Source organism: Sorex araneus, chromosome 9 (genome assembly GCF_027595985.1).
Source record: "Sorex araneus isolate mSorAra2 chromosome 9, mSorAra2.pri, whole genome shotgun sequence".
NCBI lineage: Eukaryota > Metazoa > Chordata > Mammalia > Eulipotyphla > Soricidae > Sorex > Sorex araneus.
In genome coordinates this window covers 4,529,932-4,557,631 of record NC_073310.1, presented here as the reverse complement: position 1 = coordinate 4,557,631, position 27,700 = coordinate 4,529,932, and the positions used below count along the sequence as shown (strand labels likewise).

Genomic DNA, 27,700 nt, shown 5'->3' with positions numbered 1-27,700 from the left:
GCCAAAAATAGTAACAGCAAGTCTTTCCTGGTGCCCGCTCGAGCAAAATCGATGAGCAGCGGGACGACAGTGCTACAGTGCTAAGCTACTCTTGGCTGGTCTGTAATAAATTTTACTTGGTCATAACATTAATTTTAAAAAAAGGCTGGGGGGCTGGAGCCATAGCACAGCGGGTAGGGCGTTTGCCTTGCACGCGGCCGACCCGGGTTCGATTCCCAGCGTCCCATATGGTCCCCTGAGCACCGCCAGGAGTAATTCCTGAGTGAATGAGCCAGGAGTAACCCCTGTGCATCGCCGGGTGTGACCCAAAAAGCAAAAAAAAAAAAGGCTGATGTTTGGACCTGAGAGATAGTACAGTGGGTAGGGTGCTTGCAGTGTATGTGACTGGCTTATGATTGAGTCTTGGCATCCCATATGGTCCTCTGAGCACGCCAGGAGTGATTCCTGAGTGCAGAGCCAGGGTACATAGCCCAAAATCCAACCCCTCCCCCCAAAAAGGCTAGTGATGGGGCCAGAGTGATAGTACATCAGATAGGGCGTTTGTCTTGCACATGGCTGACCCAGGTTCAATTGCTGACATCCCGTATGGTCCTCTGAGCACCACCAGCACTAATTCCTGTGTGTAGAGCCAGGAGTAACACCTGAGATTTGCTGGGTATGAACCCCCCCCCAATAAAAAAAAGACTAGTGTTACCATCTATAAATTTTATTGAGGGGTACAGCAGGAGGGCATCTAACACTCGGCCAACCTGGGTTAGAACCCCTGGCATCCCATATGGTCCCTCGAGTCTGCCAGGAGTGATTCTTGAGTGCAGATCCAGGATTAACCTCTGAGCACCAGCAGGTATGACCCCCAAACCATAAATAAATTACAGTGATGGGGGGGGGGAAGTTTAGATCTGTCACTTGGACATCCAGGGGTGAAGAACCTTTTTTCTGCCCAGGGCCATTCAGATATATGTAAGATTATTTGTGGGTTACACAATACAAGTAGATGGCTGTGGACAGCTTGCAAGAAGCATATATGTGGGCCTGGAGTGATAGCACAGTGGGTAGGGCGTTTGCCTTGCACGTGGCCAACCCGGGTTCGATTCCCAGCATCCCATATGGGAATGAGTACAGCCAGGGGTAATTCCTGAGTGCAGAGCCAGGAGTGACCTCTGACCATTGCTGGGTGTGACCCAAGAAGCAAAAAAAAAAAAAAAAGTAGCATATATGTCTCTCCCAGCATGTACCACGGCCATATCACATGATTTCCTGAGCCTTTAGGTTCTTCACTGCTGGTTTAGAGTGAGTAACTTCCATGTTAATTTTAAGTATGTGTAGAAGGCCAGAAATATAGTATAGCAAGCAGGGCACTTGCCTTGTAAGCAGATGACCCTGGTTTGATCCCTAGTACACCGTATCGCCCAAGCTTGCCAGGGATTATCCCTGAGCACAGAGCCAGACTTAAGTCCTGACTGCTAGGTGTAGCCCAGAAACAAAAACAAAATAAACATTTTCAGATACATATTTCTCTTGTCCTAGACTAGGTTGTAAGTCCCAGACGATCAGGAGGATATTTATTAATCTCTGTGTCCTGGTCTGTAAGGGGAATGAAGACATACCATCCACTTTGATGATCACTCTTACTATTCTGTAGGTCTTTTAAAAGTCAGGTTTCAGGGGCTGGTGTGATAGTACAGCTGTTAGGGTGCTAGTCTGGCATGCAGCTGACCCGGGTTTGGTCCCCAGCACTCCATTCGGTCTCCTGAGCTCACCGGGAGTGATCCCTGAGCACCGAGCCAGGAGTGAGCCCTGAACACCGCCGGGTGTACCACCCTGATGGCTGCCACCCCCCAAAAAATAAAGTTAGGTTTTTTTGTTTGTTTGTTTGTTTGTTTTTGCTTTTTGGGTCACACCTAGAGATGCACAGGGGTTACTCCTGACTTTGCACTCAGGAATTACTCCTGGCACTGCTTCAGGGACCATATGGGAATACTGGGAATCGAACCTGGATCGACTGCATGCAAGGCAAACACCCTACCCGCTGTACTATGGCTCCAGCCCCTAAAGTTAGGTTTTAAATTTAGGTTTTAGTTGGATTTCAGAGAGTGACAACAGTAACTTAAACTTTGGTGTTCTCTGTTTCTAGTATTCATATTTACTAACAAGTCAGCTGGAATCTCAGCGAATCTACTGGGAAAACAAGATAGTCCGGATAGAGAAGGACACAGCAGAGGAGGTGAGTTTCTGGTGGCAGAGCTGCAAGTGGCAGGCCCCATGCTGGGTGGGAGAGGGGCGGGCTTGGAATTCTGCACTGAGAAGGCTCACCGGGCCGCGCTCTGGCTCTGCATGCCAGAGGCCTGAGTTCCTGCCACAGCCTGGCCACCTTCCCCACCCCCAGTCTCTGGTGCCGTCCCAGAGCACAGAGCCAAGAATGGTCAATCAGAATGGCCATGTGTGGGCCTTCCCAGGCTTCTGCGAAAATCCTCCTTTGTTGATAAGAAGATAGAGAAAGCCCCTTTTTACCTTTCTCAAATACCTCTGTTATATGTCACCTATGTCTCATTAAAGCTGGGGTGGGGGCAGAATGATAGTACAGCCGGTAGGACATCTGCCTGCACGTTGCTGACCCAGGTTCAATTCCCGGCATCCCATATGGTCCCCCAAGCACTGTCAGGAGTAATTCCTGAGTGCAGAGCCAGGAGTAACCCCTGTGCATGGCCGGGTATGACCCAAAAAGCAAAAAAAAATAAGTAAATAAAGCATGGGGTGGCTCAGTTGGGTCATCTGTAAAATCTGACTATAGACAGAATGTCAGAGAGGGGACCTGAGCAGTAGTATAGTGAGCAGGGCACTGGCCTTGCACATGCCCGACCCAGGTACAGGCCTCAGCACCACGTATGGTCCCCAGAGCACCGCCAGGAGTAACTTCTGGACACAGGTGACCCAAAAACAAAGAACCAAAATGAACAACAGAATTCCAGAGAAGTCTAAACACCTCAGATATCACCATATTAGAGACTTAAATCTCTGGGCAATATCAGTGAACAAGAAATTCTGTTAAAATGAGTGACAAAAGGAAAAGGCAGAGACAAACTACTGCAAATTAAGTGTGATTTAAGAAGGAAGAGGAAGCAGATATGTATTCTCACCTAGGATTAGTAGATCAAGAAGAAATTATTAACATTTCATTGTATTCTGAGCTTTTTATTCGTTTAAGAAATAAAATACTGAGGCCAAAGCGATACTGCAGAAGGTAGGGCACTTGCCTTGCATGCAGCTAACCCCAGTTTAGCCCCTGGCATCCCACATGGTCCTCTGCCCACGCCAGAAGTGTTGCCTGAGCTTCAGAGCCAGGAGTAAGTTCTAAGCACTGCCAGATGTGGGCCCCTTTTTTATTTTTATTTTTAATTTTTTTTTTGGTTTTTGGGTTACACCTGGCGATGCACAGGGGTTACTCCTGGCTCTGCACTCAGGAATTACTCCTGGCGGTGCTCAGGGGACCATATGGGATGCTGGGATTTGAACCCAGGTCGGCCGCATGCAAGGCAAACGCCCTACCCGCTGTGCTATCACTCCAGCCCCATGGACCCCTTTTTTAAAAAATTAAAAAATATATTAAAAACCAAGGGCCAGCGGGGCTGGAACAATAGCACAGCGGGTAGGGCGTTTGCCTTGCACGCAGCCGACCCGGGTTCGATTCCCAGCATCCCATGTGGTTCCCTGAGCACGGCCAGGGGTGACTCCTGAGTCCTGAGTGCAGAGCCAGGAGTAACCCCCGTGCATCGCCAGGTGTGACCCAAAAAGAAAAAAAAAAAAAAAAAAAAACCAAGGGCCAGGAGTGATAGCACAGTGGGTAGGGCATTTGCCTTGCACACGGCCCACCAGGGTTCGATTCCTGGCATCCCATATGCTCCCCCCGAGCACTGCCAGGAGTAATTCCTGAGTGCAGAGCCAGGAGTAACCCCTGAGTATTGCCGGGTGTGACCCAAAAACAAAAACACACACACAAAAAAGGGCCAGAGTGATAGTACAGTGGGTAGAGCCTTGCTTTCACATGGCAGACCTCGGTTCGAATCCTAGCACCCTGTTTGGTCCTCCAAGCCTGCCAGGAATGACCCTTGAGTACAGAGCCAGGAATAAGTCATGAGCACCGCCGGGTGTGGACCTCCCCCCCCTCCAAAAAAAAATTCCCTGGCAATATAGTAAAGGGGTATGTATAGTAAAGGGGCTAAGGGGGGTAGTAAAGGGTAAAGCACTCTGTATGTGATTCCCTGAGTCCAGCATGTGTGGCCCAAAAACCTTAAAAAGAAAAAAGAAACTACCTGGTATGTACTCTAAACATTTTTAAAAAAGAAACCTTGGATTGAAAGGCTCGACTCTTTGGTGCGGGTGTTTTGGCTGTGCGGGGGGGGGGGGGGGGGGCGCTCTGGGCTAACACCTGTGCCTAAGGCTCACTCGACAGAGCAGGCGATCGTGCAGCTGCCGGGGCGCCGGCCTTGCGCCCCTCCTGGCAGGCCCATCCGAGTCCCTGAACACTGCTGGGTGTGGCTCGAACACACACAACTTGAGTGTGCACTAAGAAAATTTCTTTGAAAAAGATCACTCCTGGTAGTGTCCGGGGGACCATATGCTGTGCCAGGGCTCAGACAAGCGTTGCCCCCGTGCAGGGCAAGCGCCTCACCCCTGTGCCCTCTGACCCTGGCACCCGAGAGGCTTGCTTGAATGGGCGGGTTATTTGGAGGTTGGAGAGATTTCGGTTTTTGTTCACTGAGTCCGGTTTTTCCTAGTGCCTTGTGCAATTCCATTAAAACAATTGCAGTCTAGACCCGCGGGTTTGTAATCTGAGTCAGCCATTTCGTTTGGCAACTTGGGAACAGCTGCGTTCAGGAGAGGCTGCAGGCGGCCGAGGCAGCAAGATGGTTCTGTGCAGCGGGCAGGAATGAAACCAAGGAGAGACGCAGAGGCCCCCAAGGTCACCACAGGGACGGCTGACCTAGGGCAGTGGTGCTCACATTTTCACCACGTTCTGCACAGAAGGGGCCGTTGGCCTGGGGTCCTGTGTTGAGGACAGCTGGAGAACGCCTGCCTGGCAGGCAGGATGCCAAGAGTTGGATCCCAGACACTCCCAGTGTAGTCCCAGGGGCACTGTTGCTGGGAATCTGACGCAGCGAGGCTGCAATCCTGAGCGCACCGTGGCCAGGTGTGTGCAGCCTACAGGGAAACTCCAGCAAACACCGCAGTGGAAGTGTGTGACCCGTGGTGACTGCGAGAAGAGCCCTAAGCAAAGGGAAGGGGTCGGAGAGAGAGTGCAGTGGGGAGGGCGTGCGCCTTAGATATGGTAACTCGGGGGTTCTGTTTGGCTTTCCTTCCGTGCGAGGAGCCCTGAGCTGTCTGAAAACCACGGAGCACTTGGAAGCTTTCAGTCAGCGGAACTCTAGGGGCCATTTTCTAGGGACAGTTTTGGGGGTTTGGGGTTTTTCTTGCCACATCTGGTGATGCTTAGGGCTTACTCCTGGCTGGCTCTGCACTGGGAATCATTCCCAGCTATGCTCAGGGGAGCACAGGGGATACTGGGGTTTGGTGCAGTGTAAGCCTTCTGCTCGCCGGATTGTCTCTCCAGCCCAGAGGACAGTTCGCTGTTCACAGGTTCTGGGCCAGAGGAATCGCATAGGAACTTAGGTCAGTGTTTGCCTTGCACGAATATGGTCACGAGGTCAAATCCCTGCAGCCCCACCGGTGCCAAGCACAAACCTGGCAGCTCTGCTCTCTGGTGCCACCGTGATTTCTGGTTGCACCACAGCTGGGCAGTATAGTTCCGTAGAAAAAGGCACAACCCACTGAACAGCACAAGTAAAAACACGTAGGCACCACCATTAGAAAATGCAACTTTTGTCTTCATTTTTCTTTTTCAAAGCACAGCTTTATCTAGGTAGGTGTGTGAGTTTGCAGTGACCCTGGTAAACTGCTCTGGGTAAGAGTGCAGGGGCTGGAGTGATAGCACAGCGGGTAGGGCGTTTGCCTTGCACACGGCCGACCCGGGTTCGATTCCCAGCATCCCATATGGTCCCCTGAGCACCGCCAGGGGTAATTCCTGAGTGCAGAGCCAGGAGTGACCCCTGTGCATTGCCGGGTATGACCCAAAAATAAAAAAAAAAAAAAGAGTGCAAACCCTACCACCAGCCCTATAATCCTCGGTGAGCACCACGGCCAGAGAGAGTACAGGAGGAAGGCCCTCGCCTTACGTGGGATCCTGACACTGCATCTAGTCTCCTGAGCACTGCTAGGAGTCATCCCTGAGAGCCACGAGGTGTGGGACTCTCCCTCCCCCAAATTTAAACTTTACCTCTCTCTCTCTCTCTCTCTCTCTTTCTTTCTTTCTTTCTTTCTTTCTTTCTTTCTTTCTTTCTTTCTTTCTTTCTTTCTTTCTTTCTTTCTTTCTTTCTTTCTTTCTTTCTTTCTTTATATTAGAGAATGTGTGAATATTTCAGCAGTCCTAGGTCATCACAGTATCAATAATAAAAACAAAGGAAAGGAGTGGGACAAGGTTAATAAAATGACACCATTGGCTCCCCCGGTATTTAATAAAGACCTTTCCTTTTTACTTTTTTTCCATGTTTATTTTAGTAACTGAATCTCCACCTGTAAGATGGCCTTCAGTTGTGCCGGCAATGCTGACCTGAGTTTCTCCTCTAGGGCTGTACCAGGGAGGGCCCAGTTCTCATTTTAGGCCAGACCCTCCGGCCCAAGCCTCTGGGTATTCCTAACAAATGAAGAGAAACGAGGTTTTAATTTTTAATTTTAATTAGGACTTGCGACTGGAGCAGTAGCACAGCGGGTAGGGCGTTTGCCTTGCACACGGCCGACCCAGGTTTGATTCCACCATCCCTCTCAGAGAGCCCAGCAAGCTACCCACACGGCAGAGCCTGGCAAGCTCCCTGTGGCGTATTCGATATGTCAAAAACAGTACCAACAAGTTTCACAATGGAGACGTTACTGGTGCCCGCTCAAGCAGGACAATGAACAACGGGACGACAGTGCTGCAGTGCTATTATTAGGACTTAATACCAGCTTCAATGTGACCTTTTTGGGGGCTGGAGTGATAGCACATCGGGTAGGGTGTTTGCCTTGCATGCGGCTGACCCGGTTGGATTTCCAGCATCCCATAGGGTCCCCTGAGCACCGCCAGGAGTAATTCCTGAGTGCAGAGCCAGGAGTAACCACTGTGTATTACCTGGTGTGACCTCCCAAAAAAAGAAAAAAAAAAACCACCAAAACTGGAGTGATCTTTTTGGTTTTTTTTTGGTATATGTCCCAGAAAACCTAAAGAGAAAAAAATCTTCAGATGAATTTTTTTTTTTGGGAGGGGGTCACACCTGGCTATGCACAGGGGTTACTCCTGGCTTTGCTCTCAGGAATTACTCCTGGCGATGCTCGGGGGACCCTATGGGATGCTGGGAATCAAACCCGGGTTGGCCATGTGCAAGGCAAATGCCCTACCCGCTATGCTATTGCTCCAGCCCCTCTTCAGATGAATTTTTATTTTCCTCTCCTTTTTTTTTTTCCTTTTTGGCTTTTTGGGTCACCTGGCAATGCTCAGGGGTTATTCCTAGCTCTGCATTCAGGAATCACTCCTGGCAATGCTCTGGGAACCCTATGGGATGCCAGGGATCAAAACTGAGTTATCTGTGTGCAAGGCAAACACCCTACCCATTGCACTATGGCTTCAGCCTCCATATTTAAAAATTTTTGAAAGGTTTTAAAAATAGGGCTGGAGCGATAGTATGGAGGGTAAGGTGCTTGCCCTGCAAGGGACCAATGCAGATTCAATCCCATTTTCCCCGAGCCTGCCAAGAGTGATTCCTGAATGCAGAGCCATGAGTAGTTACTGAGCATCACCGGTGTGGTCCCAAAACAAAGTTAGAGGAGCTTTTAGAAATCTCATTGTTTATTGCATGTTCTTCCAATTTGATGAACTAAAGTTAATTATTTTGGTGAGGGAGGTCACATATCGCTGTGTCCAGGGTTTACTTCTTGCTTGGGACTCAGGGGTCATTCCTTTTTGCGGTTAGGGCACCCTACATGGTGCCAGGGATCAAACCTGGCACCATATAGGGTGGGCCACATGCAAGGCAATTGTTCTACCCACTCTACTGTCTCTCTCTCTCCTCTCTCTCTCTCTCTCTTTTTTTTTCTCTTTGTGTCATACCCAGCGATGCACTCCTGGCTTTGCACTCAGGAATTACTCCTGGCGGTGCTCAGGGGACCCTGTGGGATGCTGGGAATCAAACCCAGGTCGGCCATGTGCGAGGCAAACGCCCTCCCCACTGTACTATCGCTCCAGCCCACTATACTGTCTCTTGAGCCCACAACAGAATTGCTTTTTGCCACTGGGCCATCGACAGGACCTTCAGTGTCTCTTACTTTCATCCCTTCTACTCTTCCTCCTTCCCCTTCTTCCACTGAGCACTAGAGTTGCACGATTCTGCTATTCATAGATCTACATGTACCTGTGTGAATACAGTTTCTACTCAGCTGGGCTTAACAGGCTCTCGACTAGGATGATTGGCACACAGTACAGGATTTGTGAATTCCCTTAAGTATTAAGATAGTGTAGTCTGAGGGCTAGAAAGATAGTACCGGAGTTAAGTCTTGCGTGCGACTAACCCAAGTCTGGTCTGGATTCAACAGACCATCTGCTCCACTGCCATGCTTTTTGACTTTTGAGCAGTATCTCTTGACACTTAGCAATCCCTGATCCCTTGTTGATCCTGGTACAGAGAAATAGGATTAATGGTATTTAAGTAGTCAATGGCATTTGCTTTCTTTCAAGGGTCTCTTCGTATTATAGTAAATGTCTAGATACGCAGAGTAAATGTCTAGGTAGTTGGAAAAAATGTAAAGTTAGCCCAGACACCTTTTAATTGATGAGATGAAAGTGATTTTTCTATTTGCTTTTTCAGATAAACAACATGAAGACCAAATTTAAAGAAACAATTGAGAAATGTGATAACCTGGAGCACAGACTAAACGACCTCCTAAAAGAAAAGCAGTCTATGGAAAGAAAGTAGGTATAATTCGGTCTGTTCTTTAATTAGCATTTTGTATGGTGATGGATAATTTCCGCGTCATCTCCTTAATTCCTTTGAAAACGCTCCTATTTTCAGGGGGCTCTCGCAGGAGCAAACTTGCTGTAACTTCCTGTTTATTAAGAAGCTGGTGTCTCCGGGCCACCAGACGTGATAATACAGCAGGGAGGGCACGTGCTTACGTTGCAACCCATCCAGGTTCAATCCCCAGCACCCCACAAGGTCCCCTGTGCCCACCAGGAGTGATCCCTGAGCTCAGAGCTGAGACTAGCCCCTGAGCACAGCCGGCTGTGGCCCCCAAACAAACGAAAACTCAAATCTAGTATCTCCGAGCCGAGGGCTGCCATGTGGAATACAGCGCGGATTCCTGCACTACTCTGGCCCCCTCTGGTGGGATTCAGTTTATCTTTTTGATTCGGTGCTCAGGAGTCACACTCCCTGCAGTACTGGGAGCACTGTGTGGTACCAGGGCTCAAACCCAGGTCTCCTGCCTACAAAACACCTGCTCGATCCCTTTGAGCCTGCGCTGCCACCCAGGACCAGCCATTTGGGGGTGTAGAAAGCAGTGTCTTGAGTTCCCAGGGGCTGAGGCCTGGAGGCTGGGGACTGCTGCGCCGAAGCCCAGGGTGGCATATAGTAGAGGGGAGCAGCGGGAGCCGGGGGTGCTGAAGATGAAGCCAAATCCCACGGCCTGTGTGTCAGGAACGTGCAGGACCTTGTTATTTCGGGAGACAGATGCTCCTAGCGAGAACTGGCTTTCCAGTTTAAGTTATACCTGCAAAAATAATTGGATTGAGGGGGAGCACTGTGTGGGATGCCTTGGCCACAGCAGGCTGACCTCAGTGCCTGTAGTGCCAGAGCTCAGACCCTGCTCAGCTGCACGAAAGGCCGAGTGTCTTACCCGCGCTATTAGCTCTCCATCCCCGATGAGTGGTTTTTTGGGTTTTTTTCCACACAAATAGATCTGAAGCCAATTTAAGGGAATAATTATCCATTCCCCTAATAAAAATCCAAAAGCATTTCTAGAGGCCAGAGAGATAGTACAGTAGGGAAGGCATTTGCCTTGCATGCTGCTGACCCGGATTTGGTCCCTGGCATCCCATATGGTCCTCTGAGCATTGCCAGGTATAGCCCAACCAAACCAAACCAAACCAAACCGAATAAAAGGACTTTTAGTTTCAGGCCTATAGTTCAGTAGTGTCTCACATGTGAGGGCCTGGGGAGTATGAGGGCCTGGGACCTTAATTTTTGTTTTGTTTTTAAAGAAAGCTTTTATGGAGTAGAGACATAGCTCAATAGGCTTACCACATACTTTGTGTGTTGTGTGTGGGAACAGCAGGTTTAATAAGCCCTGGCACTACTTAATGGTTCTCTGAGCACCACTGGGTGTGAGCCAAAACCCTCCCCCACAAAATAGAAAGAAAGAAAAGTATAAGAAAGCACCTTTCTTGCCCTAAATTTTGGAGTTACTGAAAGGTTGTAAAAATCATGCAAAAAAAATGCCCGTATATTTATTACCCATTTTCCCCATTGTCAAAATGTAGATTTTTTTTTTAAATAATGTTTTAGATATTTGGCAGTAAAATCCAAAAACATAAAATTTGACCTTTTTGCCAGTTGAGAAGGTTCTTGGAGCCACTCCCAGCAATGCTCAGGGGCTCCTCCTGGCCCTGCGCAGAGGTCAGTCTCGGTGGTGTTGGAGGACCAGATGCGATGCCAGAGATCAAAGCAGGGTCAGCCCCTTGCGGGGCAAGCACCTTCACCCCGTACTCTCTCCCAGGCCCCCGTTTGACTTTTTTGAGGGAGGGGGTGGCTACCCGCAGCGGAGCTCGGGCTGTTTCTGGCTGTGTGCGCAGGAATTAGCGCTGGGGTTGCTCGGGGCACCGGATGTGGGTGCCGGGGATCAGACCAGGCAGGGCGACTGCTTGCCCACTTGAACCCTCTCTCCTGCCCCGTGACTATTTTTAAGTATGAAAGTCAGTAGTGTCATTAACTGTCAGTACCATTGCTAAAACTTTTTATTACCATAAGCAGAAGTGAACTGAGATTTTTTTTTGCTTTTTGGGTCACACCCAGCAATGCACAGGGGTCACTCCTGGCTCATGCACTCAGGAATCACCCCTGGCGGTGCTCAGGGGACCATATGGGATGCTGGGATTCGAACCCGGGTCGGCCGCGTGCAAGGCAGACACCCTACCCGCTGTGCTATCACTCCAGCCCCGTAAGATTTTTATTTTTAACTGTTGAAAATACTAATAGAATTCACTGGGGGGTGTAGCTTGTACAGCACATGTTTTGTATGTGTGAAGCCTAGTACCCACAAAGAAAAACAAAATCTATGCTCTCAGTACCCTAATAAATTGAACTATATTAAGGAATTACAGATTGGGGCTGGCTGAGACTAGGCAGTACAGTGGGTATTTACCTTGCATGCGGCCGACCTGCCGTTAATCCCCAGCACCCCGTGTGCTCCCCCGCCGAGCCCTGCCAGGAGTGAGCCCTGAGCACTACCAAGTCCAGCCCCCAAACCAAATAAAATTTAAAATAGAAGTTATCATACTGGTAAAAGTATTGTTTAACACCTTTGTTTGTACTCGCATGCCTGATATTTGTGGTGGCTATGTGCTACTCATAGTATGAAGACCTCCAAATAATTTTAGCCAGTTCCCTATTAAGGAACGTCTAAATTGTCTATTAATAGTACTGAGGTGAGCTTCGGTGCTATGTTCAGTTCACTCTTGGCTAAACCTGTTGGATAGGAGCCATTCCTGGAAATAAAGTAGTTGTGTCCAAAGGCTTATGGAATCCGTTTTCCCATAGATATTGTTGAGTTGACTTCCAAAGGGTTTGTGGCAGTTCCCGTGCAGTGCCACTGTGAGGGAGTGCCCCTTTTTCCACATTTATGGAGTGTTTGGCATTCTGATATGCAAAACTGGTGTCTCAAACGGCGTTTCAGTTTATAATTCTTTACTTGTGAGTAAGCTTGAGCATCAAGAATGGGGCACTCCCTATTCTTAAATCCTTCTCCAGCAAATGCAGTGAGGTCAGAACACTTGACTCTCCAAGAATGTCACTTTGCCTCATAACTTCTTTATCATGGCTGTCATCTCTAAGCCCCCCCTGCTTAAACCAGTGACTGCAGAGCACAGAGGCATTAGCATTTTGGCATGAATAACAGCAGTTCTGCTACTGAAACGTTCTGGTCTTGAATGTGCGCTTGTGTTAACTAGAGCAAAATTCTAGCTTTGTGTAGCTATTTGCAATGGTGGCCGTCCCCCTAAGCAAATCCGGCGGTCAGGCCCCCCTCTGTTCACTCCCCGAGCAGAAAGGAAATGGTCAGCACATTTTATTTTTAATGTTCATTTTTGTTCAATTTTACTTTCTTGATTGAATCACTGTGAGATAGACCTGTGCAAAGCTGTTCATGACTGGGTTTCAGTCATACAGTGTTCCAACACCCGTCCCTCTACCAGTGTCCCAGTTCCCTCCCATCAACCCCCAGCCCCCACCCCCTGCCTGCCTCTACGGCAGACGCTTTTCCTTCTCTCTCTGTCTCTGTCAGCACGTCTTAAAACACGCTCTTGCCTTTGTCTGACAACAGGTGCACGCAGCTAAACACGAAAGTGGCCAAGCTCACGACAGAGCTCAAGGAGGAGCAGGAAATGAACAAGTGTTTGCGCGCCAACCAGGTCCTCCTGCAGAACCAGCTGAAGGAGGAGGAGCGGGTGCTGAAGGAAACCTGCGACCAGAAGGACCTGCAGATCACCGAGATCCAGGAGCAGCTGCGCGACGTCATGTTCTACCTGGAGGCGCAGCAGAAGATCAACCACCTGCCCGCCGAGACCCGGCAGGAGATCCAGGAGGGACAGATCAACATCGCCATGGCCTCGGCCCCCAGCGCCCCCGCCTCGGGGAGCAGCGGGAAGCTGCCCTCCAGGAAGGGCCGCAGCAAGCGGGGCAAGTGACCCTCCGAGCAGCCCGCAGCCCGGACACTCTGTCCTTGGCACCACCAGCTGTGTTGGGGCCTCCAGCGACATGTGAGGGTGGGCCCTCAAAAGTACACGTGAGCATCGAGCCGCGGTTGTTCGGGTCTTTGATTTGCTGGCGAGTGGCACAGCGAGGGTGAGGGCGGCCGAGTAGGAGCTGATGGAAACGGACGGTTTGCTGCAGGGTGTCTCGAAGGCCTCACCGGCCTCAGATATTCGCTTGCCCATTTCGCCTTCCTCCCTGATAGATGCCCCAACTCTGCTGTGCGTTTCTTCATTGTATTTATTGAGTTGTACATTTAACATTAGTTCTGGGGTCAGATTAAGACTTTCTTTTGTGTGTGTGTGTGTGTGTGTGTGTGTGTGTGTGTGTGACCTCAAAGGCAACATTACCTCGCACTAAAGCACCAAATCTTCCTGAAGTCACTGCGGCTGCTTTAAAGAGAGGTTCCCGCCAGCTCCTGAGCTCTTAGGAGAATTCCCCAGCATCTTCTGTCCCTGTCTTTCAGGAATGGAAGAATGGGCTGGATGCTGTCGCAAGAGGCTGGGTCTATCTAAACCTGCCCTGCAGTCCCAGCCGCCCTCTCTCTGTGCTCCACGGCCAGCCAGGAAAAAAGGACAGCTGAGGGCAGATTGAGTCGAACCAGTACAGGAAAATTGGTGTCTCCCCTTGTTTTGTTTTTGATGACGCCATACTTCGTCCTCAACATAAGGAGGAACCTTCATGGTTTTTTGCACACTCAGATCTCAAGAGTAGATTTCCTAGCATCTAGCAAGAATAAGCAGGCAGGTTGCGGGCTGTGTATTTTCTGGGATCAGTGTTTTCCGAATGTTTACAAAAGATCGGGCTGCATGTTCAAGTTGCAGCTAGAGGGAGTTAGGCAGATTTTCAGTTATGCTTTCCAGATATAACCAAAGGCTGTATCTAAATTCGAAAATTACAATCTTAACCGAACCCCTTTTTTAAAGAGTCATAGAATGCTTGTGGACCAACAGAAAGAGGTTGTGTACTTTGTCTAGAATGAGGAATGCCCATCAATCTCTAATATTCAGTCATTGAGCAAAATCCACATAAGACCTGTGTTGGAATTTCACTTCCAAAACAAGGTCGCTGGTAAGTCAGTGAGACAGGCTGTTTATGACGGGGTTGGTTTTCTGCTTTATAATTAGCCAAAGTTTTCACATTGTCACTCTTCAGACTTGTTTAGCTTATGAATAGGTCTCATCCCCTTTACTTAAATGTCTCACAGTTCTTGTTGAGGACACCAACAGGATGAATAATCCTGCATCCATTTTTTATGGGATGTGCTGCGGCATCTCCCAGAGAACCTTACCTGTCACTTTCCAAGATGAATGTGCTCGGACATTATCAGTTTTTACCTAGGGCAGACCAACCCTCTAAGTCCCCACCCCCACCTTGGACTTGGATATCCGACTCTCTTAAAGCAAGCGTGGGAATGTAAAGCATAACCTAATTCTCTTTCCTATAGAGATTCTATTTTCTTTAAAATCTATTTTTACACTAGTTAGAACCTTGCTTTTTTGGCCAAGTATTTGTCTTGCATGTCTGACCTTGCAGAAGCTGGGGTGGATTGTAGCATACTAATGAAGAAGGTTAGAAGTAGTTTACAAAGCTTGTTCACTCTTCATTTCTCAGTGCTCACCTCCACCCTACCACCAGCGGGGAGAACAGATTTCCAGTATTGGAGGAATCAGTGTTCCGAAAGGCTGTGTGCCGGGTAATGAGGAAATGGGCAGATGTTTCCAAACTACTTGAACGTTTCAAAAAATGTTACAGGGGGAAAAAAAAAATTACCAAGATATTTAAAGAAAATGTTGGTTTTCCTTTTTTTCAGTGGTCAGAGTCCTCTTTGATTTTACCAAATTACATAAGACAAAAGCTGTTGGTGTTTTCTTGGGGTTGAAAATGAACCACTTAACATACCCACACTACCTTGAACAATAATTGCATTAAAATAACCAAACTTTGAAATGAGACTGCCCGGTGTGAAATCTGTGTCTCTCTGAGTGACCCTTTCTGGGGGGGGGGGGGCTGGCTCGAGATACTCCCAGGCCTCTATGCCAGAAGCGACCACACAGGTCAGCCTCGCTGGCTGCGATGCCGCGAGCAGCTTGACCGTCTTTCTGTCCCGCTACTCCCTCTTTCCGAAGAGCGGAGTCCAAATATAGCAGACTTGGGAGGCTTTGGTTCATCGAACACCAAACACACGCGTCTCTTTTGCAAACTCAAAGCAAACCTGAGGCTTTTTTCCAGGCCCTCCACCAAGCTGAGACTGCTTTATTTTTGGAAACTGTCACGAGTGGAAATTGTCAGGATACACCGGGTAGTACAAAGCACCAGTGCACGCCCTGCCCCACTTCTCCGTGAAGGCCGGCGAGAGGGCAGAGAAGCCGCTGAAGCGGCCAGCCCGGGGACCGGGAGAATCTGGAGAATGGCAAACGAACACCCTTCTGTCACTACTTGGAGCCGCCTCTCCTCGTTCCAGGGGGAAACACGAGCTACACATACCCTCAGCAGACTTGGCGACTAAGCACCATGCCATGTTGCTGAGGCTGGTGGCAAATTTTGGCTTCTGGGATGGCGTCCATGGGCTTAGATGAAAGGTGAACGCACCCTCCGCAGCATTTGAGGAAAGCTATTTTCTCCAAGATCAAGCGGAATCAGCTTGGTGACAGTGGTTCTGCCTCATCGGGCCTCAGCAGCGGAGTCTTCAGTACTGGCTCCTACTCCTCCACTGTATTCGGTGACTTCCCAGATTCCCCGGTGACTTCGCCACCACCTTACGAGACCAGAGGGAGCCATTCGCGCTCCCTGGCCCGTGGGAATGCCGGAAACAGGAGTCGTGGCATCGCTGCCCGGTGGCCGAATCATGGGGTTTCTAAAAGTTAAACTGGAAATCCCAGAAAGCAGTGAGGTAGGGGGCACAGACTCCCGTAGGCCTTACTCCGAAGGCCAGTGTCTCCCCCCATCTAGTGAGGAGTGTTTGCCCCTAAATTCCGCACTGTGTTTGCATCGGGGGTGTTGGGGGAACCAGGGAAATTACATAAGGCTTCTTTCTCCCCTGGGTGACCGAGTGAAGGGGTGTTGTGGGCTATATGTATTTTTTGGTGGGGAAAGCACACCCCAGGGTGCTCAGGGGTCACACCTGGTAGGGCTTAAGACCATCTGGCATGCCAGGGATCGAACCCAGGTCAGCCACATGCAAGGCCAGCGCTTTACCTGCTGTGCTATCACTCCGGCCCCAGGTTCAGGCTGATTATCCGATTATTCCCGGCGAATGCCATCCTTAGCTCCTTTGTAATGGGAATCCACTGCTGGTCCTAATGGAAACCATTTCCCTCTCCCTGATAACTTGATCTTTTATCCCTGAAACTCACACACACCCCCGGAAAAATGCTCACTTAGAAAAGCCAGTTCTAACAGACACTCCTTTTGAAAGTTGTCCTTTCAGAAGCCAGAACTATTTCAGAATCCTTCCCGCTCGCGTGCTCTTATGCACCAGAAGCAGCCAGTCTCTCACTGGAAGCTGGGGGGAGCAGGAAAGTGGCCCTGCCGTTGGCTCTAAATCTGGATTTGGCATTCTTGCCGCATTAAGAAGGCCAGGCAGAGATGAACAATCTGTTGTTTTATACAAGATGACTGTGGTCTTTGGGGCCTCAATGCGGAATCACTCAGGGTCGAAACTTCTCACTGGAATCATCTGGAAAATGTGGTTTGGGTGCTGGCACGGAGCGGCACTGGTGCGGAGAACATTTGTTACTCTGAGGTTAATTATCAAGCACAGTGAGAGAACAAAAGCAGCTTTGCTTTTTTTTTTTTCCCCCAGACCGTGTTCTCAATCCCCTGGCCCAAAACTCCTTCCACATCCAGTTTCTCGAAATAAAAGCAGAGACCTTTGCCCGGCGTGGGGGCGGTCAGAGGTTTATGATTCTCAGGCTCGGCCTGATGAGGGGCCCGTGTTTCTGCCAAGGTGGGGGGAACCCATAGCACCGCCGTCAGTGGGGAAGAACCAGACTCTTCCGACCTGTCTCCCCAGGCAGTGGGTCCCAGGCCACATGGCCTTGGCTGTTTGTCCCTTTGTTTAGAAGTTCCCACTGATCGGTCCAGCGGCATCCATTCCTAATTAGAAATCCTCTATCCCGGCTTTGGGGCCCTGCTAGAGGCCAACCGTTGGGGCCTTCCCCACAGGCTGACAGGAGCCCAGTGTCCTAAAACGAAGGAGGTGTCGCCACCACTTCAGAAACTTGTCTGTCTTGGGGCTGGAGCGATAGCACAGCAGGTAGGGCGTTTGCCTTGCACACGGCCGACCCGGGTTCGATTCCCAGCATCCCATATGGTTCCCTGAGCACCACCATAGGTAATACCTGAGTGCAGAGCCAGGAGTAACCCCTGTGCATCGCCGGGTGTGACCTAAAAAGCAAAAAAGAAAAGAAACGTGCCTGTCTTTACATCATTCACATGGTGCTTTGCACCAAGTGACTTCGGTGCTAACCGAGAAGAGATCCCAGGGAAAGACCTAGACTCGAAGAAGAAATGGAAACTTAGGAGGGATGCGACAGAGCCCTCTCTCGGCTACACTTCGACAGGAAGCCAACAAATTGTGACGTCTCACACCACACCAGGGGGTCCCTGAGTGCCACCTCCCAGGGGCAGTCTCCCGGAAGCCTTCCGCTCACATGTTGGGACGGATTGCTTTACGTCCGTGCAGAAACTCGGAGCCCCAGAGGGCTTGCCAAGAGGACAGCAGTAGAAGGGCCACGTCACGATCCCCCCCTGTCCCCACCCCACCTGTCTTTGGGGGGCGGGGGGGGGATGAAAATCCTCTTCCCAAAATGCACGCCTCAGGAAAACGGCTTCCTCGTGTTTCCACGCTGAGAGCAGCAGCACCAGCTGGCGGGGATCCCAACCAGCGCCAACTGCACAGCGCGGGGACTCTGGAGCCAGAAGGCTCGGGGGCCTCCTGGCCACCCTCCCCCCCCACATTTGACTCCAATTATGTGGGAACACGCTTGGGCCGGGGGCTCTGCCAGAAGGTTTCCTGGCCCGGTGGAGGAGGCCCCAAGCTGCGGCCCAGAATCTTTCCTGAAAGTCCGTGCAGGCTCGCTCCCTGCTGCCAGCCCAGCGCTTTCTCCTTGGCCGGATTCCTGGCGCTGCTTGGCCGGAGCAAGGCGAAGGCTCTCTCCTCCTCCTCTCTTCCTAACTGCCGGCTTCTCCTCCCCCGCCGCTCCTTGGCCCTTCACCCTCGTCAAAACAAGTGTCCTGTGGCTTTTTAGCACCAGAGACACAGAACCCCCCCACCCCTCACCCCTCTCCTCTGTGGGCCGGCAGAAGCGCACGGTGCTGCCTTTTGGCGAATGGTTCTAAAAAGTTTTCTTTTCCCCTCCTGAGATAACAGTCTTGTGGGGAGGGAGGTCACTGAGGCTGAACAAGACTGATTGGATTACTGGCAGCTTGTGCGAGCCTGCGGAGGAGGAAACATCTAGAAGGACATCCTCCTCCCACTTGACTCCCAGCCCGGGAGCTGCAGGAGCCACGGCCGAGGTGCAGTGCTGAAGCAAGCCTGCTCTCGCGAGGCCGGCACCCCACAGCCACTCACACCCCAGGTCCCACAAGCACAACCAGCAGCAGCGCCGGCCTGGGAGGAGAGTAGAGTCAGGGGGGCTGGAGTCATAGCACAGTGGGGAGGGCGTTTGCCTTGCACTCGGCCGACCCGGGTTCAGTCCCCAGCATCCCATAGGGTCCCCCTGAGCACCGCCAGGAGTGATTCCTGTGTGCAGAGCCAGGAGGAACCCCTTAGCATCGCCGGGTGTGACCCAAAAAGAGAAAAAAAAAAAAGAAAAAAGAAAGTAGAGTCAGCGGAAGCCAGTGGAAGACAGGAAAGATGTGGTTGGGGGCTGGGGTGGTTATAGGTCATCGGCCTCAGCTTTGTGACCCCCAAATCCAGGCTCCCCACCTCTGCTGGGGACGGGAGGACACAGCTCCCAGATCTGTTTTTTGTTTTTTTTTTTTGCTTTTTGGGTCACACCCAGCGATGCACAGGAGTTACTCCTGGTTCTACACTCAGGAATCACCCCTGGCAGTGCTCAGGGGACCATATGGGATGCTGGGATTCAAACCTGGGTCAGCCTGGGTCGGCCACGTGCAAGGCAAGCGCCCTACTCGCTGTGCTATTGCTCCAGCCCCCCAGATCTGGTTTGTGGGAAAGAAAGCAACAGAATATTGGAGACACGCAAAGAGAGCAGCTCCTCCTGTTCTGGAAGCTTCCAGCTTCTCCCTGTCCTCTCTCCTGGTCAGCAGAGCCCAAGCAGAGGAAGGGGGAAGAAAACAACACTGGTGTTTTGACACCCCAAGGGCCGGCTTGGGGTTCACGAGCCTCTTCTCGTCCCCGGGCCGGGGGGCCCAGACCTCAACGCTGGGAGCTCCCCACCCAGCTGTTCCAGGACAGAGCTTCATGGACGCGGAGGGGTTCCCCAGCTGGAAAAGTTGCCTCTGGAACAAAATTATCTAGACTCTGCGGAGCCCTTTCTCTGAGAGCATGGACACGGTAACTGCCCCCAGAGGCCCCGTGAAGCACGCATAAACAGCCTAACTGGAAACGGGAGGGTCTGCAGGGATCGGCTTAATTTGTGGCTTCAATTTATTACAGCGTAAATGAGAGAGAAAAATCCTGAAACAAAATATTTTATGAACTGCATGGGGGCATTTCTGGGCAGTGTTAATTGGCAGGTGGACAGGGTGGGCGTCGGCGTGCCAGCGCTTGCCCCTTGCTGCCCCTTTAGTGTTTCTTTTGACTTTGGCTCTTGAACCACACCTGATCGTGGCCAGGGGCTACTCCTCGCTTCGTGCTCAGGAGACTAGACAGTGTCAGTGTTCAAACCCTCACCTCTTGCCTGCAGACCGTGCACTTAGCCCGTTGAGCTGCTCTCCAGCCCAGACTCTTGACTTTTTTTTTTTTTTTTGGCTTTTGGGTCACATCCAGCGATGCTCAGGTTTACTCCTGGCTCTGCGCTCAGGAATTATTCCTGACAGTGCTCGGGGGACCAGGTGGGATGCTGGGGATCGAACTTGGGTCGGCCTCATGCAAGGCAGACGCTGTCCCGGCTGTTCTACTGTTCCAACCCCAGGGTCTTGACTTTTTTGATCCTCTCTTTGGTGAGTCCCCCTCCCGACTAAGTAAGTGTCTCCCCATTTGCCCCCACCCAGTTCCTTTTCTCTGCCTTTTCTAGCATGTGGGTTTGTTTGTTTGTTCATTTGTTTTGCTTTTTGGGTCACACCTGGTGATGCACAGGGGTTACTCCTGGCTCTGCACTCAGGAATTACCCGTGGCAGTGCTCAGGGGACCATATGGGATGCTGGGAATCGAACCCGGGTTGGCCGCGTGCAAGGCAAATGCCCTCCCCGCTGTGCTATCACTCCAGCCTTAGCATGTGGGTTCATAATCATTTTTCTCTGTCTGCATGTGTATTTTTCCCTGTCTCTTTCCTTAAGTGTGAACTCCTCATTCACTGTATCACTGTCGTCCAGTTGCTCATCAATTTGCTCGAGTAGGCACCAGTAACGTCTCCATTGTGAGACTCGTTGTTACTGTTTTTGGCATCTCGAATACGCCACGGTTAGTTTGCCAGTCTCTGCCGTGCAGGTGGGATACTCTTGGTAGCTTGCCGGGCTCTCCGAAAAGGGTGTAGGAATCGAACCCGGGTTGGCTGTGTGCAAAGCAAACACCCTACCCGCTGCGCTATCACTCCAGCCTCCTCAAAACCAGACTTTATTCTTCTCACTGTGTCCCTGCTTTTGTGGGACAAATACTGGGTGCAGGTGGAGTTTTGTGTGATCAGACCATGAAACTGAACCCCAGGTCCCCTCCCCCATAATTGCTATGGCTTGCCACAGCTCTAGCCTAAGAAAACTTTTTTTCTGCTTGAGGGTTAACTTTGTTTTAGTTCAGGGTTTTTGGGTTTGTTTGGAGACCGCACTTGACGTGTTCAGGGATCACTCCTGGCAGGGTTCCGGGGGCATTAAGGGTTTTAAGGCTCGGCCATGTGCCAGGCAAAAGTCGTACTCACTATAATATCTCTCCAGTCTCCAGATAGTCTTGTTTTTCTTTTCTTTTTTTAAAATTTTTTTATTGAATCACCGTGAGATACAGTCATAAAGCTTTCATGTTTGAGTTTCAGTCATACAATGATAGAACACCCATCCCTCCACCAGTGCACATCTTCCACCACCAATGTCCCCAGTGGACTGGAGTGATAGCACAAGGGGTAGGGGGCGTTTGCCTTGCACGCAGCCGACCCGGGTTTGATTCCTCCATCCCTCTTGGAGAGCCTGACAAGCTATCGAGTGTAATCCGCCCGCACGGCAGAGCCTGGCAAGCTCCCTGTGGTGTATTCAATGTGCCAAAAACAGTCAGAACAATCTTACAATGGACACGTTACTGGTGCCTGCTCAAGCAAAGCGATGAACAACAGGACGACAGTGCGACAGTGCTAACGTCCTCAGTATTGTTTTTCTAGGGGTCACTTCTGGCAGTGCTGGGGTTCGAACTAAGGGTTGTGCTCATGCCTTAACACCTGAGTCATCTCCCAGCCCCTTCAGTGTTACTCCAAGTTGCAGGTGACTCAGGAGACTTGTGAAGTGGAAGAAGTGGCAGCTTCCAGAGGGGTGTCGGCTGCTGCCTCTCTCCTCACCTCCAGAACTGGGGAGTGATGAGTCTGCTCGGCACAGAGCCAAAGGCTCCTCAGCTCCTGGGGGCAGTTGCTGAGCTGAGTCCCACTTGTTCTGCAGGTGTGGGAAATGACACCTGCCACTTGATTCCTCGGGGCCCAGGAGACTTAGGCTGGAATAAGGAATTCCTCAGCAGGAAAGGAAAAATCAGTCCTAGTTTCTATCCACATTTCCCAGGAATGTCCCTTTCCTTCACAGAACAGACTCGTCGAAGGAAGCGGATCTCTGAAGCGGATTCAGAGATTCTGAGGAAGGAAAGAGAGAACATGGGCTTCTCCTGAGGGGAGCAAGCCGAGAGTGAAAGGCAGGGGACCCACCCCCAGAATAGGGAAGACCCCTGCCTTTGCACAGTGATTTCATACGTTTTCTCCCAAACTTCCCCCATGTGGGTCAAGAGTAGGTAAGAGTCCTATGTTGTCAAGAGGAAGAGCTTCGAACTTTTGGGGGTTCACCGTTCTGGTCTTATCACAACCCTTTGTTCCTGCTGGAGCGTCTCTCCTGCTAAGTCCCAGCTAGAACCTTCTGGAGCCTCAGTTTCTGCATCCACAAAATGGGTCTGGCCTCAATGCTCTTTGGCTGCTTTAGGGCTCGTGACAGAGTGATCACTTATTTAAACCATTTTATTGAACTATCACGGATTTACAATACGGATAGTCAAACTTTTCATGCATCCATCATTCCCACGTTGGCAGAGTAGCTTCTTCAAATCATTTCTTGATTTTATTCTCTCCCGAGAACTCATTGCTACCCCCCGACCTCATTCACTCAGTTGGGTTTTTGGTGTGTTGGGGGCCCACACCTGGCAGTGCTCAGGGGACAGTCACAATTCAGTGCTTGGCTATCACCCTCAGCGGTGTTGCAATCCTCGAGGCGTGGGGATCAACCCTGGGCCCCCAGTATATGAAGCATGTGCTCCGGAGGGCCACGCTGCCTCTCCAGCCTCAAGCTTGAAAGGATTCTCCAAACAAACCCTTTTTTCTTCCCTTTTTTTTTTTTTTTTTTGCTTTTTGGGTCTCACCCAGCAATGCTCAGGGGTTACTCCTGGCTCTGCACTCAGGAGTTATTCCAGGAGGTGCTCAGGGGACCATCTGGGATGTCAGGGATTGAATCCAGGTCTGCCTCATGCAAGACAAGTGCCCTCCTCGCTATACTATCACTCGGTCTCCAACAGATCCTTTGCACTCCCTTCAGGCAAGTAACTAAGAGTAGGCCCAGATTCAAATCCCTACTTGCCCCCTCCATGCTGCACTCTCAGCCCAATTCTTTGCCCTCTCTGTGCTCCTTCCACGCAATGCCTGTGGCCACTGTCATCAGATCTGAACACCGAGTGGGAAGCGCCTGGCTGCTGTGGGCACGCTGAGGCGCGCTCGTGCCCACTGCACCGTCCGAGTTTATCTCCTTGAAGGTTAGGCTTGTGCCTGCTCTGGCCTTCGAGGAGCTGCACAGTGTCCCTGCCTGTCAGGAGCTAACAGTGGACACGCAGAGACCTGGAACACGTCGCCCAGCCTGGACAGCCCAGGTGGCACAGATGCTGTCCATGGGCCGGTTTATTTATTTATTTATTTATTTATTTATTTATTTGCTTTTTGGGTCACACCTGGCGATGCACAGGGGTCACTCCTGGCTCATGCACTCAGGAATCACCCTGGTGGTGCTCAGGGGACCATATGGGATGCTGGGATTTGAACCCGGATCAGCCGCGTGCAAGGCAAACGCCCTCCCCGCTGTGCTATCGCTCCAGCGGTTCATGGGCTGGTTCAAATCCCGGCTCTGCTACTCTCTGGCTAGGGAGTTACTGACATCTCTGAGCAGTGAAGTCACCTGCTGCCAAATGGGCCTGAACGTGTTGGGGGGTTGAAAGGAGCTGGTGCCTAGCTCCGTGGGCACTGGGGGTGGCTGTCCCCTCAGAGTTTTCCTGAATCCTGCTCCCCTTCGGGCCTGTTCGGGGTGTGGAAGGGGGCAAGCTAGGCAGCAGCATGCATTTGGAAGTCGGGGCCTGTTTTCCTTCCCCGCCGTGAGGCCTCAGTTCAGCTGCGGGGGGGGGGGGGGCAGAGGAGAGCTCGGCGGCCTGAGCTCGTGCTCTGCATGCGAGAGGCCGGGGCTGGATGGCTGGCACCACACAAGGACTGCCAGAGCAGTCCCCGAGCACAGAGCCCGAAACAACCCCTGCACTCTGCTAGGCAGAGTGCCCCCTAATATACCTACTGGGATGAAGAAAGGACAAATCCAGGGCCCCCGGGGGGCTGGCCCCTCACCCTGGGGAGGCTGCAGCTTCCCTCCACGGCTTAGTGATGGCTCAGTCACGGATACACCCAGAGACGCTGGGACCCCAGGTGGGCAGAGCTGTGCTGTCCAGACTGGCACCATGCCCCTCCGTGCAATGCCCACATCCTGCCTGGGGACGGCTGGTGGTCAGGAGACCCAGGAGCACAAACGGGCCCCCGGGAGCCCCACTTCTCAGCCTCAAAGGCTGGCGCCCCTGTGAGTGCTGTGCTTGCCGGAGGCCCCCTCTGGTGTTTGCGGGACCGCGACAGCCCGACCAGGCTCTAACTGCAGACTGGATCGTGCTCAGCACGTGCGGCAGGACTGGAACCCAAACCCGGGACCCGAGCATGCCAGCCTGTGTCCCAAGGCTCTGAGCCATTCCTCCGGGCCACAGATGGAAGCGTTTGGATTTGTTTGTTTAGGGGCCACACCTGCTGGTGCTCAGGTCTTACCTCTGGCTCGGGGATCACTGCTTTGGGGGCTCCACTCGAGGACCATATGCAGAGCTGCAGATCCAACCCCGTTCAGCTGCGCGCAACGCAAGAGCCCTCCCCGCTGTGCTCTGGCTCCGGGCCCGGGGAGACGGTCCAGAGACAGAACCCGGATGTGGTTCTGGGAAACACCGTGGACTGGGACTGGGAGGCCTGAGGCGGGAGAGCTGTGAGATTTTCTGAAACACGGGTGAGAGGCGGTGGCTGTGTTGGGCTGGGAAAGGCGGAGGAAGCCTCTGCTGCTGCGTTGGGGAGCACTGCAGGGGGCGCGCATGTTGGGGTGTGCCACGAGAGAAGGAACCTGTCGATACTAACACTGCAAACGTATCAAATAAACCATACTCGAGCGTGAGACGTCAGCAGGACGTGCAGGTGTCTGCCGTGTAGACGTCAACCGGCGGAGCACTTATCCCAGCCATCACCCAATGCAGGGCTGAGTCATCAGCCTCTCTCTCTCTCTCTCTCTTCCTGCTTTTTTTTTTTTTTTTTTTTTTGCTTTTTGGGTCACACCCGGCGATGCACAGGGGTTACTCCTGCCTCTGCACTCAGGAATTACTCCTGGCGGTGCTCAGAGGACCATATGGGATGCTGGGAATTGAACCCGGGTCGGCCACGTGCAAGGCAAACACCCTACCCACTGTGCTATCGCTCTAGCCCCTCTCTTCCTGCTTTTTGAGTCCCACCCAATGATGTTCAGGGGTTACTCCTGGCTCTACACTCAGGAATTACTCCTGGTGGTGCTTGGGGGACCATATGGGATGCTGGGAATCCAACCCAGGTCGGCCGCGTGCAAGGCAAATGCCCTCCCCGCTGTGCTATCACTCTGACCCCAGCCTGTCTCTCTTTCCTATCTGAGTCTAATGCAGCCATCAGGAGCCCCATGTAAGCACTGGGTAAATAAGAGCATCCTCCTTCAACTCTGCATGGTTAATTCTGCTCTCATCTCCGCTGCGAGATCAGGAAACTGAGGCAGAGCAAAGTGAAACCATATGTGCGTGTCCATCCAGCGAGCCGAGCGCAGAGCTGGCTTCCGTCCCAGGCTAGCTTACTGGAAGTGAGGTTGTACAGGCCAGGAGGAGGAAGGGTAATGGATGGGATTTTTGGACACACTAGTGGGAGGTTCTGGGAATGAGCAGCAGACAAGATGGGCTCAGAGATCAGAACAGGGGAAACGGAGGGAGGGATCTGTCACCGTATAGGCACAACCCAAGCGTCTGGACTTCAAAACGCCTGGGAAGAGATTGGAAGCCAAGAAGCCAAGAAGACTTGATGGCTGCAGGCAGACCGGGCCTCGACGTGCAGGGAACAGAACCTGCAGAATGATGGCAGTTGGGGGAAGGGTGACAGAGGCAGAGAAAGTGCCTCTTGCAAGTGGGAGAGGAGCAGTTGGGAGGAGGCCTGGAGAGGAGGAACTTGATAAATAGAGAAGGACACCTGGGGAGACCCGGCTTCAGCCTAGGGGCGCAGAGAGGCCAGGCAGGAGAGAGGTGGAAGCCAGCCCCCACCGCCACCCTGGGCCTGGGTCACTGGTGACCACTGTCCCCTGCACTTTGTGCTGGCTGGCGAGGCAGGAAGTCATATTATCTGGCACTGAGCACAAAAGGCAGGAGGTGAAGCCATCCCAGTGTTGATTAGAAGTTTGGCAGCCAAGGAGCTGGAGTGATAGCACAATGGGTAGGGTGTTTGCCTTGTACGTGGCCAACCCAGGTTCGATTCCCAGCATCCCATATGGTCCCCTGAGCACTGCCAATAGTAATTCCTGGGTGCATGAGCCAGGAGTAACCCCTGTGCATTGCCCGGTATGACCCAAAAAGCAAAAAAAAAAAAAAAAAAAGTTTGGCAGCCAAATGGAGAGTCATGGGTAGATGCTTGAGGGAGATGCAGACAATTTGTTTTCCCTTCGAGTTGGAAGAGACACAAGGCAGCGTTTACAAGAAGCATAAGGAAACACTGAAAGTGAGGGGCAGGGCACAGCTTTCTCTGCGCCATTGTCCTGGCAGGCTGGTCCTTGTCCTTCCAAGAAGCCCGGGTCCGGACTTCCCCATCCCTATAACTTGCCTGGCCAGTCAACAGTTCCAGTCCCTAGGCCAGGCCGATCACGTGACACGGTTCCATCCACTGATCACCGATCCTAGGACTTGTGCTGGAACCCAATCTTCCGGTTGCCAAACTGGTCAGAATGAAAGTCTGAGCTACTCGGGGGGTTTTGCTAACAGGGCCGGGCCTAGGAGTGAAGCCAGCACAGACGTGTGAGCACTGGAGATGGGCGCAGTCAGTGCCATGGTGTGCGGCCCCGAGGCCAAGAGGTTTCCGTGTCACGGGAACGGAGACCTTCCTAATGTAAGGAAGGGGAGGTTGGTTTGTCTGGGGCAGGGCTGCTTCCTGCTCGTCTCCAACTCCCACACAAGCGCACCAGGCAGGGCTGTGCAGGAACAGGAGCAAGACGGGTGCTCCGAAAGGAGAGAATGAGTGTTGGCCTGGGGGGTCACTCAAAGAACTGGGGCACAAGGCTCACATGTATGAAGCCAAATCCCATCCCAACGTGAAGTTCCTAGCACAGCCAGGTGGGAGCCTGGTGGCCTCTGAGCACCACTGGGTGGCCCTAGGGACTCCCCGAACCGCTAGCGTCACGGTGCTGGGCAGAAGCACTGAGGTGTCCCGCCCTGCCTGTCAGCACCCCCACAACACTGCTTCACAAACCCTTCACACCCCCATAAAAGGATGGGTTGGGGGGCTGGAGCGATAGCACAGCGGGTAGGGCATTTGCCTTGCATGCAGCCAACCTGGGTTCGATTCCCAGCATCCCCTGAGCACCTCGGTAATTCCTGAGTGCAGAGCCAGGAGTGACCCCTGTGCATCACCAGGTGTGACCCACAAAGCAAAAAAAAAAAAAAAAAAGGATGGGTTAGTCATGTGGAATCAACAAGAAGTGCTATAGGGATGGGGGCCCCGGGTGAGTACCTGTGACAAGGGGGGGCAGGAGTTCAAAGGGAGGATCATAAAGTCCTACATGGCAAATTGGCTGCTTTGGCTTCTTTGGAAGAGGAGTAGGTGAATGGAGCTTCCTTTCTGACTTGGAACCTTGTTTTCTTTGCTTTGTCCTAGAAAGCTTATCATTTGTGTTCTTTGTTGAGACAC

General features: G+C 51.7%; 2 protein-coding genes across 2 annotated transcripts in view; one reads left to right on the top strand and one right to left on the bottom strand.

Moving 5' to 3' along the window:
* Positions 1 to 15,058, top strand: part of BRAP (BRCA1 associated protein) — a 34,741-nt gene extending 19,683 nt beyond the window's left edge. Inside the window, exons 10-12 of the mRNA XM_055146613.1 lie at positions 2,135 to 2,224; positions 8,949 to 9,052; positions 12,676 to 15,058. Coding sequence (XP_055002588.1) covers positions 2,135 to 2,224; positions 8,949 to 9,052; positions 12,676 to 13,039 — 558 coding nt within the window. The 3' untranslated portion in view covers positions 13,040 to 15,058. The remainder of the gene's footprint in view (positions 1 to 2,134; positions 2,225 to 8,948; positions 9,053 to 12,675) is intronic.
* The window catches only part of ACAD10 (acyl-CoA dehydrogenase family member 10), a 259,705-nt gene that overhangs the window by 52,296 nt on the left and 179,709 nt on the right, over positions 1 to 27,700 (bottom strand). The gene's annotated exons all lie outside the window — the stretch shown is intronic.